Source organism: Anarhichas minor, unplaced genomic scaffold (assembly GCF_050575085.1).
Source record: "Anarhichas minor isolate MPS153535 unplaced genomic scaffold, ASM5057508v1 ptg000024l, whole genome shotgun sequence".
Taxonomy (NCBI): Eukaryota; Metazoa; Chordata; class Actinopteri; order Perciformes; family Anarhichadidae; genus Anarhichas; species Anarhichas minor.
The window spans coordinates 2,798,013-2,812,924 of NW_027466470.1; the positions used below are offsets into that span (position 1 = coordinate 2,798,013).

Below are 14,912 nucleotides of genomic sequence, written 5' to 3' on the forward strand. Positions count from 1 at the left end.
TTGACTCTAGTTGATAAAGTAGGTGAGATGGAGTGACTGTTAAATTATGCCAGTCTGTTGTTGCCTGTAAAGCTGTCAAAAGATAAATAACGGTGAACACTTTCATGTAAGCTCTCGGGTAACAAATCAAACTGGACGTCTGAAGGAGGAGAAAACACTCCTGCTCTCCCTCTGTGGCCTCCATAGATAGCGTCTCCCCCCCCCCCCTCCCGTGTATTTGCCACTCATTGGGCGGCAAACGGTGTAACTGTAACTCTCGTCACAGCTTCTCCTCCTTTAATGAACCCGTCGGGAGTCACATTCCTCCCACGTCTCGACCTGCGAATCTCGGGACGATTTCCTGTAAATAAAGTGGAAATAAATGTCATGAAAAAAAACAAATTATGGTAAAGTATATATCCATGTTCACGTAAAATAACAGACGTCCATTATTCAAAACCATAAAATGTAGGAAGTCCTGTCTGCAAAATATCATCATGTCATCATCTAAAGTTACCAACCATCCTTTAAAAATGATGATCTATTAATGGGGAGCTCTAGTTTTGATAAATTTCCTGTCATTTTGAAAGTGAACTCCTCACATACACATGAACAGGGCTGACCCGAGGGTAACGCCGGTCACTGCCTGTCTGCACTCTGTGGCTTCTGGGCTGCGGCCGACTGATTTCAGAGGTTTTGATGGCTGTCGCTTTTGGGATAAAAAATAAAAAAGTGCCGGCTGCACTTTCTTCAAAGTTCCCGGAGCATGTAACCGAGGTAACCGAGGAAAATGTTCTGGGCTGCAGTTTTCTTTTGACCTCAGAGGAGAGTCGGGACAACATGTTTTGGGTTACACAGCTGTGTAGGCGAAAGTGAAGCGGTTACTTCCCCGCTTTCGCTGACTGCGGTGCTTTTTGCCCCCTCTCGTTCCCTGGCACGGACCTGGTTCAGTGCGGGCCAGGTCTGGAGGATTTGGGTTTCCAGAATCAGGATCAGCTTTGTTTGCAAAGTATAATACGCCCATGGGATGTTCTCTTGGTGATAGAGTTATCGAGGTCTGCAAAGATTCCTTGTATGTGTGAGTAGCTGGTACAACAGACTCTAGAGATCCATGATCTGAGCTGGTCCACCTGCAGCACATCAAATAAAGACAAAAGTAATAGTTATTGTTGGCAGATGAATTTAAAACTTCAATAGAGTCAAGTAAATGTTATTTATATCGCCCAACTCTTTACAAAGACATGGAAATATCCTTGCACCGGGGTTTTCCAGATGTCCAGTACCAATGAGCTAAATACCAACTGGGACATTCCAAACATATCCAAGAAGGTCCAATGAACGGTGTGATTAGATACTGAGTCCAGTGGAGTGGGTACATGTTCCCACTGCTGCACATCAGTGACGGGGACTCACCCATCCCAACTTCTTCTCTTCTATTTCCTGAGTCCAGTAACCGATCCAGTGTATCCGATCACTACGTCACTGAATACAAGGCAATGTCTGAGCTTTTAAATGAAAGTCGAGAGGATTAGAAGAATAATCAGCAACTATTTTGATGACATGAAACGTTTAAGTCACTTAAGTTCTCCTCAGTTGTGAAGCTAAGGATACAGAAACGTGGGAGGGAGGAGGAGAGGTGTGTCAGGTTAATTAAGGATATAAATAATCGTTAATTAGTTTGTGTTTTATCTAAAATAGTTAATGAACGTCATTCAATCATTGCTCATGTGAGGCAGCTGTATTACTCGCTACCTCTCTTGTCTTGTCGTTCCCACCGGCTCTCTTTCCCTTTATGTCTGTTATTGATAATGCGGTTCACATTCAGTAAATCATATAAAAAGAACACAAACATGGCGCGGCGTGGAGCTTGACACCGGGGGAAATGCGGTGTATTGATGTAATATAATTCCGTGTGAAAATTGTAATGACTTGACATTATTTTTCGTGTGACGAGGGGATAAATCAAACGGTCGATAGATGGCCGCAGCAGCTCGGGGAGATTTATGTTTTGGAGTTGGTCGCCAGAACTGAGGCAACTGTAATTTTTGGACGGCATCGGGGATTTCTGATGAAATAAGACTGGGCGATTCCCCCCCCCCCCCCAACACACCCGAAGGGATTAATTCCCCTCTGAGAGACCTTTGGTTCCCTCTCTCTGGCCCGGCTGCCAGCGTATTGTTCTAGCCAGAGTTATGATGATGATTTATGAGCTGCAAGTGACGGCTGAAAAGTGGACTGACTCACACTTTCCCTTGTAATTTACTTTTCGATTATTGTTACTTTTTGTGTGTGTGTGTGTGTGTGTGTGTGTGTGTGAGAGAAAGTGAACAAAAAACGATTCAAAAGTGAGTTTTGCACACACACGTGAACACATACGTCCATGTGCATTATCTCACACACACACGCATGCACACTTTGCACAGGTGTGTATGCACATACCTGTGTATACCTGCTGCCATAACAAGCTTGGGTCAAAAATCAAAAAAAGAGTATTGGATGGCTTCCATCTATTGCACAACGTTGGAGCATAAAGCACTTAGTCAATTGAGCCTTTGCTAAGCCCCGCCCCCTGTTGCTTCTCCGACAAGCTGTCGGAGCTACGTTACCATGGAGCCCACACTGTCACTAACTGCTGTTTGAAGGATAAATCCAGGATGTCAAAGTGAGTCAGCAGTGAAAACGGGTTGAAAAGATAAAGCTGCAGATCACAGTGTGGAAGGGAACCACCGTTTATCAATAGCTCTAAAACCACAGAACCAGCCTGAGAATAAAAGAGCTGGTCGACGCTACGATCGGCCAGTCTGCGTTGGAGGGCGGCAATTAACGAAGGATCAATTAACTGATGAACAAAAAAAACAGATTTTAATCTTAATTTACAGTTTTAAGCAAAAAACTCTCTCAGCTTGTCACACTCAACGATCTGCTTGCTTTTCTTCACATTTGGTTTATTTTGACATGTTGGTCAGAAGGGATAAAATATTGACAACATCCCAGCAAATTAGACGTCCAAATAATACATTCATAATCAAATAACGTGTAAAATAATTGTTACAGCCCTAATCCAGCTGCACAGGGCTGAGCTTTAAGTCAAGAAAGAAGGTTTTTAGATTGTCTGAACCTATTGACACACTTTCACAGGCCAATCAACACACTGTGTACACATCCTGTTTTCCTCAGGGTAGACCAGCCCTGCTGATTGGACGCCACCTTTTTCTGTGTGTGTGTGTGTGTGTGTGTGTGTGTGTGTGTGTGTGTGTGTGTGTGTGTGTGTGTGTGTGTGTGTGTGTGTGTGTGTGTGTGTGTGTGTGTGTGTGTGTGTGTGTGTGTGTGTGTGTGTGTGTGTGTGTGTGTGTGTGTGTGTGTGTGTGTGTGTGATGATAGGTGGCAGCCGTTCTCCCATGGCAGGCAGGGTCAGGGGCCGCGCTTGTCAACAAACCTCAGCAATTAGCTGTGACTCTGGGCTGTTTCACAGCACACACACACACAACAATCCAGTCAATAAAACATCCAACATGAGTCCTGAGGGAGCGTCCGTCAGTCACAGCGGTGACCTCTGAACTTTACAATCCACCATTCTCACACGGATTAGGAAACACACTACAGCGGATGTTTAGTTTGTTTTCTTGTCGTTCATTTCTTTCATTTCTCTTATCTTTTTCTTCCCAGCAAGTTATTTCTTATCATTATTATTGCATTGTACTCATCTGCATATAGATTTATGTACACACAGATTACTTCATACATTCATAATTTGTATACTGAGTGGAAAATGATTTCAGCGTCTGCTTTTGTTTGATAATAGGAAACCTTTGGGGATCCCTGTGGGTAAATGTGCCTTTTCCAGTCGTCGGTGTAATATTCTGATAATTGCAACTCTGACGTTCTGAGGAGAAGAAGCATCACTGGAAATGTACAAAATGCTTCTAAGAACGTATCTAAAAACATGGCGTTACTTAAGAGATCTTTGAATCACGAAACGTATGTGAAAATGTGAAGTTCATCTCTCCGTCAAACTGTAACGTCTGTTAAACCAGAGACTTAAGTTCGCACTGACGTCCTCCATCACACCGCTGTTATTATTCTCTGATCGTTTCTGCCTTTCAAGGAATTTACAGTGCGCACTGCAGCCCAACTAATTACCGCATGACAAGAACCAAATGGGCTGTAAAAATCACATGGGGGGGGGGGGGGGGGGTTCTTCTTCTGTGGTGTCCTTAGGGAGCGGACCGGGAGGGGGTACAGGGGGCCTTTGCTGACTCAGCTGTTCCGGCTGAACTGAGCCTTAATGATGGAAGAGTGGAGGACTCTCTGAGACAGTTCCACACAGGGAGTTCTTACAGAGACGCGTACGCATGAAACGCACGGCCGTCTCTCTGATACTCACGCACACACTTCTACTCTCATCCATCTGTTTTACTTTCCCCTCGTTTCCTACTCTCTGCTCTTCATCCACGCATTCTCCCCACACACACTCTTCCCCCCCCCCCCCCCCCCCCCCTGGCCTTTGACCTTTATTACCCCCCATTACCGTGTGTACACACATTAGCCCCGGGCTGACACAAGCTCTAATCTGAAGTAAATGTCTGCACATTTATGTAAAGGGCTAATGGGAAAAATGAGGTGTGTGTGTGTTCACCACCAGGGAGCCTGTCCAACTTGCTATAAAACTCCACAGCTCTCAGGCTAAATGTGGCTGAAATGAAGGTTTAATGTGCTGGAAAACTGCTAGTTGGATTTGAATGGTGTGTGTGTGTGTGTGTGTGTGTGTGTGTGTGTGTGTGTGTGTGTGTGTGTGTGTGTGTGTGTGTGTGTGTGTGTGTGTGTGTGTGTGTGTGTGTGTGTGTGTGTGTGTGTGTGTGTGTGTGTGTGTGTGTGTGTGTGTGTGTGTGTGTTCTCAATGGATTGTGTGGGTGTCTCTAACGGTAATTGTGTGTGCTAATGCTTCTCTTGCAGCGTGGCCATGTTTGCGTGGATACATATTGGAGTGTGTCTTTTTGTGTGTAAGTGTTTAAGTTGTGTGGATTTTTTTCATTAAGTGTGAGTGTGACAGTGTTGGCTGGATTTTAAAGATAAACTATATATATCTATATATATCTATATATATAGATATATATATATAAAATGAATGATCACCAACAAGTGTGCACTCTTTCAAGTCATTGCAGCTGCAGACGTACTACGAAAAATGCAAATGAAAGCATGCAAATGAAAGCATGCAACTTAGCAGACGACTTCGCTGTGACTGCAGAGGTCTTTACCTGCTCGTCTTCTCCGTGAAGTTTAAAGCATCTCGTAGCCTTGACATCTTGACTGTTTTATTCTCATGTGGTAGAATATATTTTTGTTCAGTATTTTTCTCTAAAGTGACAATAGTGTGTCTGTTTTTTATCAGCTGCTCAGGTTTTCTTTAGAGTTCTGGGTGTTTCTTTGGTCCTGATCATGTAAATAAACCCAGATGAACTGCAGCGATGCCTTGAAGACGTTTGGGCCGTTCAACGCGTTTATTTCTAACCTCGGGGATCTACAGGGGGTCAGGGGGTCGTGGTCCTCCGTGTGGGGACGTTGTCTCCATCAGATCCACGAGGGACAGTTGCATCACTTCCTTTGAGTATGGAAATGAAGGATGGATTTTTTAAAATCCTTTTCTCTTCGGCTAACTGGAGCCAGCTGAACCCACCCGTGGGCCCGGTGGGAGTCACAGAGGGCGGCCTGGCTCTTATTTGTTAATCTAATAAAAGGACTCGGTAGAAGCTGGAATTAATCAGATCTGAGAGGGAGAGCAGCTCTGAAGGTAAAGATGTGGAGAGAAAACCTGGAGCCATTTTGAAGGAAGAGAGGATATGATTGGAGGTAACGAGCACCTCAGTGTCACATCGTGTAGACGTGAGATTCTAAATCACCCCCTTACCCATTTGGACTGCATGTGTGGTCCTCGTGCGTTCCAGCACAAAAGGACCACACATGCTTAGTGGGTTTCCTGTGGAGTTCTTCTTGCTCTGTATCCGGGTTCCGAATCGTTGATCAGGATTTCAGGCAATGAAACAAATGTGACGATTGCAAAATATAGTTGTGGCCTTAAACAGCTTTATTGGAAGAAACATTAAAAATAGGGAAGGCGAACTGCAATGACTGATGATGCGTGTTTCATTTAATATAAAGCAACGTGTTTTTTTATCTAACGTCTCGTGACCTCTCCTCCTCCAGCTGATAGCCGTGTATGACGAACAGGACCCCCACCATGGAGGCGACGGGACCAGTGCCAGCTCCACGGGGACCCAGAGCCCCGACCTGTTCGCCGTGGACCTCAGCGCTGGCAGCGGAGCCTCGGCCTTCCAGCCCTACCAGGTCGCCAGTGAGATCGAGGTCACGCCCTCCGCCCTGCGCACCAGTAAGTCCCAACACAAGAGAAAAACGATCAGTAAATGTATGCATTGAACAGAGGGACCGCTATCCAAAGATACACTCAGGAACTAAAACATTTACTTTACAGATGATTAATAATCGAGTCGGCTCCTCTTCTTCTCCTTTCAAATTACAAATCTGTCGTCCTCATTAGCGTCAAATATCAGCAACCGCCGCAGTATACAGCAAACCCAACAAATTACCTTATCACAGCCCGGCGGTACCTCAGCCCCGTCCATAAATTCTGTTAATTGGACAGGAGGGCCGTTTTGTTTTCTTTATTTTCTCAGGCGCAGATAGCTGTTTGATCCCCGGCCAAAGTGGCTAATTGGTTCTATTCGCTGCCTCCTAAATCAAATGTGACGCTGAGCTCGTCCACCTCGGCAGTTTTGCCGGCCAAGTCGCTTCTTCTCCTGTAATTACCGCGCGTTTGGATGGGAAGCCGACTCTTGTAGGTGATTTGTCAACTTTGCCACGAGCAAAAAAAAAAAGCAAAGAATACGACCACATGCAGAAGCAAACAAGCACTGCGCTCACCGATTTACACAGAGACGAACACATACTCTCACTCTCTTCTCAAATATTCTCTTTCTGGGTGAAAGTGAAAGCTGTGACTTAAAGTAAAAATCCTCTTTTACCTCGACCTGCAAACTAGAGGCATTAACACACAGCCTCACTCACACACACTCCAATGAACAAAGTCAAGTAAAAACAACTACTTTTTTAATAAGCGTCTTTTATTAGCACTAAAAATATCACACCAGTTAGAATATAACGAATCCACAAGTGAACTGGCATTGATTGACACGGCAGACACACACACACACACACACACACACACACATTGCGAGGGAGGTCACTCCACTCCTAATTGGATTTCTGGGTGAGATGCTGGATGTGAATATGCATAAGAAATGGAAATCTTGGGCATAATCACACCTGCCAGTTACGTCCAATTTAACCGTCTCCATAATGAGCTCTAACCCCGTTTAATTGACAGCACTGAATCTCATCAGCTGCATTTTATTGGGTTTCTAAGAGAAATGTCTGACACGGAGAAGAAGGAATTTGATTATATATATATATATATATATATATATATTTATATATTTATCTTCACGAGCGCCTAATGAGAATAGCTTTCAATCACTCATTCATGTTGGATGAGATGTGAGGCGCTGGACCCAGTTTTCTTGTTCCGCCCAGCAACTCAATGAGAAGAGATTAAGCTTATTAGACGGAGAGTTGTCCACAAATGGATTCATGTTTTTTGGCTTTTTCCTCTGCAGACATGGAAGTGCTGATGAAAAGCACCGTGTCGCTGTTGTGAACAGGCGAGGCTTTCAGATGCCAATTTGAAAAGTTAATTTACAAAATGCAAGAATTCTTATTAAGAGTCGTACTTAAAGTCCAGAATGTGGACGTTTATCTCTAAAACATAGCTGCACTTTGAATGTTATGTTGCTTTTCACAGTTTATATTATCGGCTTAAACTGTTCTGAGTTATTAGTTCTATCCTTATTGCTCTAGAGAGTTGCTTTACAGAGAGCACAGCGATGTAAAGCACAGTAAACCCACTAAACAGTGCAGTGGGTTTAGTGTTTGACACTACAGAGGCATTCTGAATGTTTCCAGTATGTATTGTGTTACCATTGGAAATAACACAATGATATAGTTAGCTTCATTTTTGACTGTCCTTTTATGAGACAGTCTCCCATGATGCAACACAACTAAAATAGGTAAAATAATTGTAGAAAGCACTCCAGGAAACGACAACAAACGCTATTTTAAAAATAATATAACACTTGATAAGGTGTTCTTATGGCGTCAAAGTAAATAGATGCTGGTGTGTTATACATACAGAAATAACAGGCAGGTGTTAGAGTGGGTCATTTTATACATCAGGGCACCTTGGGGTGCTTTGATTATCATGATTATAAACCAAAAGAAAACAAGAAGGCACATCCGAGGCCAATCAGAGAGCAGTATTTCCCACAGACATGGCCGTACAGCGCTGATCAGAACACAGTGTGGAGCTGATGGATGAAGCATATGGTGTTAGATTGGTGTACAGTCACATTCTGCTGCAGGGATGACGTGTTTGTCGGACAGAATATTCAAAATTCACGAGCGTTGTGGCAAATTAAATATCGTAGAACAAAATGTTAAAATAGATTCAGCTAGTATTTTTATCTCTGGTATCAGCAGAGGGGACCGGAAGCGAAAAAAAACCCGTCTCTATCAACACAGGAGTTCATCTGAAGAGGTGTCCCGTGTGCTGAAGCCTCCTGGGAGTTGTAGTTTGAGGCGGTGTTGAGACTACTTGTCAGAACAGCCTGCACTCTGCCCCCCCCCAATGAACTCCTTCTCCCAGAACTCAGAGCTGTTTATGTCCCACGCTCCGGCTGACCCGGCAACACCAGTCAGCAAAGTACATGAGAGTACACACACACACACACACACACACACACACACACGCACACACACATTACCAGATGCTCAACAGATACTGTAGCTGTTGGCTCAGATATTTCCAAATACAAACACATGTCCACTAGTTTGTGTGCACCCGAAATACAGACTAACATACAATCTTACACACAGTTAGGAGAGGCTCACACACACACACACGCACACACACACACACACACACACTGTACCTCTGAACAAAGTGTTCAGACACGCACTCTGACCTTCACCCTCATTAGTTCATCAGAAAACATACACACATAAACAGGGACACACACACACACACACACTTAATCCCGCCATGCACTTGGTCTCACAATACACACAAGTCTAATAACTGTTGACTCAGACACACACTCACACAGATCACAGTGTTTCCTGTACGAACACACACCACCAACCAAACATGTGAGCGCGTCAGAGCAGCAGAACATCCTGGAAAGAGAACATGGGAACATGACACTTGGCATTGTCATCTAATGAAGACGCTTCAGCTTTTTAAACAATTTCACTTTTTTTCCCGTCTACATTTAATCTCCCTTGTGTGTTCCGCCGGATGCATTTCAGCCAATCAAATGGGCCTGTGGGATTTTGTAAAGGTCTGAAAGTGGGAGTTTTGTCCTAACATGGTGTCTTGTGTACGAGCGCAGGCTGTGGTGGGATCATTATTTTGTGCGTGCGCGCTGCCCTCGTTGGAGTTGTTGTTTGGACCTTGGCCCACTTCCCACGCACCGCAACTTTTAAACAGTGAAGAGTTTTAATGGAAGGCATCCACTCACACTGTGTGTTTCTCAATAGGGTCGTCCTCCTATGTTGTTGTTCCCACACGCTGTCTGCTCTGTGATTCACTGGCAGTGAAGTAGAAACCGGAGCTGCCTCATTCGACTTTTTAGTGACAAATCAGATTACTCCACAACAGGGACGATAACGGAATCTCCAATGATTAATTGCCTTCATTTGCCCACAATGTTTGAGCAACAAAATGAGTTCCAGCCTATTTTCATCAATCATCCCCAAACATGATATTAAATATTCGTCTTGAGTCTTGTCAATTATAGCAAGTGGTATGGTTTTCTATACATAAATTGCCAATAAGGCGTTTTTCTACAAGTTAAAAGCAGTTGCTCTGATATTATTTCCTCCCAGAGTAAGGGGAAGAAGATTATCCATATTAACTTTCGGTCTCTGTCCCGTCTCTCAGATATGCCCCTCCACGTCCGGCGCAGCAGCGACCCCGCCCTGCTCACCATCAACGGGCCGTTCAGCAGCGGCGGTGAGCCGCGGGTCAAAACGGAAGAGCCGCCATCCAGGAAGAACCCGAGCCGCTGGTCCACCACGGCCGGCTTCCTGAAAGCTCGCCACTCCTCCGGCACCAACAGCCTCGAGAGGAAGGTAGGCGGCTCTTTCACAATGAATGGATCTTGATGGATGTGCACGTTCCACTACATGTGGCACACCGGTGTTTTATTCATACACTAACGGCTATTACATATCTGTTTTTGAGGAAAAAAAAGTATTTACCGATCGTTTCAAAGTTGCAGATTATCCCGGTTTTACTGGTTTATAAACCCCCCCCAAAGTGAACTATTGCACAGCATCAGACATTTTAACGTGTCTTCGCAGGGTAAAGCTATGGACACGTACCGCAGTCTGCCGCGGGATGCGGGGACGTGGGCCAATCAGAGTGAGTTTCAGAGAGAGACGGCCCGCTCGTCACTCAGCGCCAATCACCCCATGGTGGACCACTGGCTGGAGAGACAGGAACAGGTAGGACCATGTTCAGCAGAAGTGTGCACCGATGGTAATTCTATGCCAACCATAGACCTAGATGTTGTCAGAATTGAAACGTGTGTGAAGATGAGACAAGTCTGCAGGAATACGAAGACAAGACGTAAAGCAGCTCCCACTAAAGATGCAATAGAAAGTGTGTATGGACGCTCTTAGGAAACCTCACACATCATCTCTCTGTTATATCTGAACTCCTGACACCAACTACCCAGCATTCAGAGATTTACGGCGAGTCTCGCCACTCCGCGGTCCGTCCAGCCCCCTAAGCTCTGAGCGGCCAAGATCCAGTCCAGAGCCCGACCCAGTTCTATCACTCCCCCGGCCCTCAGCGCAGAGGTTAAAAAGTGAGGAACTTCCACCGTGAATCCGCAGTGACACATTGAGTCGTGGAAAGGAGAAATAGCTTAAAGTCGATACAGTAAAATAACATCAGCCACACACGGTACATGTGGTCCTGTTTAACTGGATATGTAGAAGGCTGCCAGGGGCCGGGGGCTCCGTTCCCACCGGGGTCATGCACGCCAAAGTTTTGTTGGAATATGATCATAAAATATGATGACAAATCATGACACGCTTGCCTTTGCAAAGGTTGCATTACCCCCCAAAAAGATATGTTTTCATTTCCATAATGATAGTGATAGGTTAAATAAACATGTCTAAAAGTGACAGCATGCACACCAACTATCTGATCTCATCTTTTTATGGGCTGTTGGTTTTCTTTGGCTTACATGTGTGCTGTTGTAAAACATCTGCATTACTTACTGGGATTAACCAAGTGCACTATTGAGATGATAATCTAATGTTGAGCGAGCCAAAGCCCTGAGAGAGCGGTGGGTAGCTGGGTGCCGTTGGTCTGCGCGTCCACGTTGGTGGATGTCGGCAGCAGTCGGTCTAGATCAGGGGTCTCCGTGAAGTAGCTCGCTGGCTACCAGTGGCTCGCTAGAGGTCCAAAGAATATGTACGTACATGTGATAACACAAAGTCACTCTGTAAACCTGTTTCTGTCCAATCAGATTCACAGACATCCCGCCCCCTTCTGACACCACATTATGTCAATTGAACCGAGTCCACAGCCACTTTTCATGGGGCTTCCCGGCTGGTAGCGGTCTAAGAACAGTGAAGGTAAAGGAGTTCAAAAGACGACTGTCTACCAAACGGACGTCAGTGGCGAGATTGTAGTAGAGTGAGACTGCGGTGACTAAAAATCCTTAGAAAGGACCATAGAAGCTGCTGTTGCTGATGTACAACGTTGTGCTACGAGTCGCTCTCGGCCACTTTCATTTCCTCTCAAGAGGGAAAAAAACGGGTTGGACGCTCCCGGTCTAGAATAACTGACTTCATTTATTTTGTTCCTTGTTTTTCTTCTTCCACAAGCAAAATGCCATGGACTGAGAACGCGCGTGCAAATCACAGCACCGGTCTGCACTGCCAGTTGCAGTTTTGTTGTGGGACATATTTTTTTTATTTGTAATCAACATATGACGAAAGCGTTTCATTTGATTCACAGTGGTGTGAAAGCGGTTTGCAGATCTGTTTTGTTTGCTTTGTACGTACTAGTAATGCTGTCTGGCTCAGAATGCAGATACACATCGACAAGCCAGCTGGCTGCAGCGTCCAGTGTTGGTGGTAAACTCACAGTAGGTAATGTTCTGTCTCTGGGGGGGTCTCTCATTCAAAGCCAGAACAAAAGACGGAGCTTGGTGACATTGTGAAATAGCGTGGGATCATGGGAGTTGTTGTCTTCGCCACTATTGACATCAGTGCAGGCAGCTTTTCCTGGTTAGGATTCATTTTGTCATTGTTCAGAGGTCTCCTCCTCCTTAAAACAGAACCGTTAAAAACATGAGCCGAAGCTGCTGCTAACGTTCGCTCTGTTTGTTTCTCTGATAACTTAAGATCCAGACGTCCATGACTAAAATCTTTCATCTGGTTAAAAAAGTCCAAGATCAAAAAAAAACTGTGTATCATAAAATTTGGCTTAAACTGGATATAAAGTCAACGCCAATGCACAAAGAAGCTGTTATGTTCTACATATTATATCTTTTAGAGTGCAGCCTTTAGTTCATCAGTAGATTGTCGTGGTGCTTATTCTTTAAAGTTGCCTCTGAAGCTCAACATGACCTCAACCTCGGCTTTTAAAGTCTTAAACATGCAGATTTACATAATGCGTTGATCCATAATCAAATGCACTCAGTGACTAAGTCCCGTCTCACTTTTTCTTCTTATATAAGTTCTTCTGTAAACGGTTTCTCTCGCTGAAGGGTTACTCGGTTAGACGAGTTCCCACCGTCTCTCTGAGGGTGAAGCTGCACCGTCTCCCCTCATCGGTCTCACAACAGGTTTTAGTATGAAGGGGGTTAAGTGGTCCAGGTCACTGCAGGAGGGTGTAGTTGGTATTAATGACCTGCTGAAGACCATCTGCCCTCCTCGACGCACACACACACACAGGACACACACATGTCCCCCACCGTCCACTCGTCCTGCTGACATCAACCTGTGCGTCCTTGTGGTCGTGAGTGGCAAAGAAAATAACCCAATCTGATAGTCTGAATCCAAGTTACATCATTGTATTATCTTCTTCTCAATGAGACACACACACACACTGTAGTTTGTGAACCCACGAGCTGCTGCTGCTGTTGTTGGCCGCTCTTGTGCAGAATCTCTCAGCGCGCTGTCACTGTTTTATGTCTCGTTGATTTAAGCACCACTTAGCTCGCTTTGTTCCAGGAAGGATGTTGCAACTGTGCTGTGATGAGGAAAGACTTTTCTGTGTTAGTTCCAGACTTGATAATCAAATAACAGAACAGATGAGATACCCCAGAATTTAGAAAGAAATGACCTCTTGTTCGAAGTCTGTAGACCTTAGAGTGGTATTTTAGCTTTAATACGTCATGTTGTTCTGTTCCTACTCGTCACTATATTTCATTTAGTTGGAATGGAGTTGAGTACAGAAGCGGCCCAACGGAGACCCTCTCTTCATGTTTAGTATACACATACACAGAGTTTGAGTTACTATTTGCATCGAGACGGAATCGTTTCCGAGCGTTGCAGGAAACAAGAGATTTGTGTTAACATTGGTGGCGTTTCATGCATCTTTAACGGCCGTACTGCTCCACACTTCATCACCGCACCAACAAGGATCCAGCCCAGAGAGCCGTTAGTATGTTAAACCTTTGTTAAGAGAGTAAAAGAGAACACGGTGGGAATGAAAAATAGCATGGGCCAGAGTAGAACATGCATCCATTTCATTAGAATAGAGCAGCTCGGCACGATGAATTAACAATTTCCTCAACTTGGGTTCCATCTCGTCTCCCTCAGAATGAATACCGTGGAACAGAGGAGCACGGAACGAAGAGAAGGATTAGAACAGAGCGTGGCGTGATGAAGTAGGAGAACTCTGGCTTTGCTTTGCACTGAAGGGTGCGTTGAAGTGAAAGGAGGTTCTCCGCTCCCACACTGGGTAATAGTGTGTGTGTGTGTGTGTGTGTGTGTGTGTGTGTGTGTGTGTGTGTGCCCGCAGCAGCACCGGCGGCTCCAACCACACACACACACACACACACACACACACACACACACACACAGCGGGGGAAATAAATTGAACTGCGATAGTTTTGAGCTGCGTTCACCAGCCCTCTAAACTCCCGGCCCTCCTTTTGGCAAACAGGTAGGGGGTCGCCATGGCAACAGCGAGCTGTCAGTCGAGTGTGTATTAACGAGAGCCGAGGTGGAGGTGCTGAGGCTGCGTACAGAAAATACAGGTGTGTGTGTGTGTGTGTGTGTGTGTGTGTGTGTGTGTGTGTGTGTGTGTGTGTGTGTGTGTGTGTGTGTGTGTGTGTGTGTGTGTGTGTGTGTGTGTGTGTGTGTGTGTGTGTGTGTGTGTGTGTGTGTGTGTGGTTATTCATGAGTCACGTGGGCTTTTATGCATCTCTGTGTGTTTGTGGCGTGTGTGTTTACACATTCATGTGTGTTTGTGTGTTGTGGTGTCAGCTGTGAGCATGTCAGGAATCCAGGCAGCCGTAGACCTGGTTGCAAATCAACCAATTAAGACGAAAAGCCACAAGCTGAGCCTCCTGGAGTGTGAGCGTGGACAGCTGAACACACACACACACACACAGCTTGCACCCTGTCTGGGTCAGTCTTCCACCTCTGAGAGGAGACAACAGTCTCTGAGGACTCGCATGTCATGGAGAGTGCGCTCTTGTACGTCCATCTGTGTGGGGACCAATGTGTGTTTCGGAGTGAGGACATTTTTGGATAAGTGAGGACGGTCCTCA

General features: G+C 45.2%; 1 protein-coding gene across 1 annotated transcript in view; it reads left to right on the top strand.

Moving 5' to 3' along the window:
• pard3ab (par-3 family cell polarity regulator alpha, b) overlaps positions 1-14,912 on the top strand; it is a 205,572-nt gene that overhangs the window by 58,942 nt on the left and 131,718 nt on the right. The window contains exons 3-5 of the mRNA XM_076098178.1: positions 6,184-6,367; positions 10,052-10,242; positions 10,474-10,617. Of these exons, the coding sequence (XP_075954293.1) occupies positions 6,184-6,367; positions 10,052-10,242; positions 10,474-10,617 (519 nt within the window). The remainder of the gene's footprint in view (positions 1-6,183; positions 6,368-10,051; positions 10,243-10,473; positions 10,618-14,912) is intronic.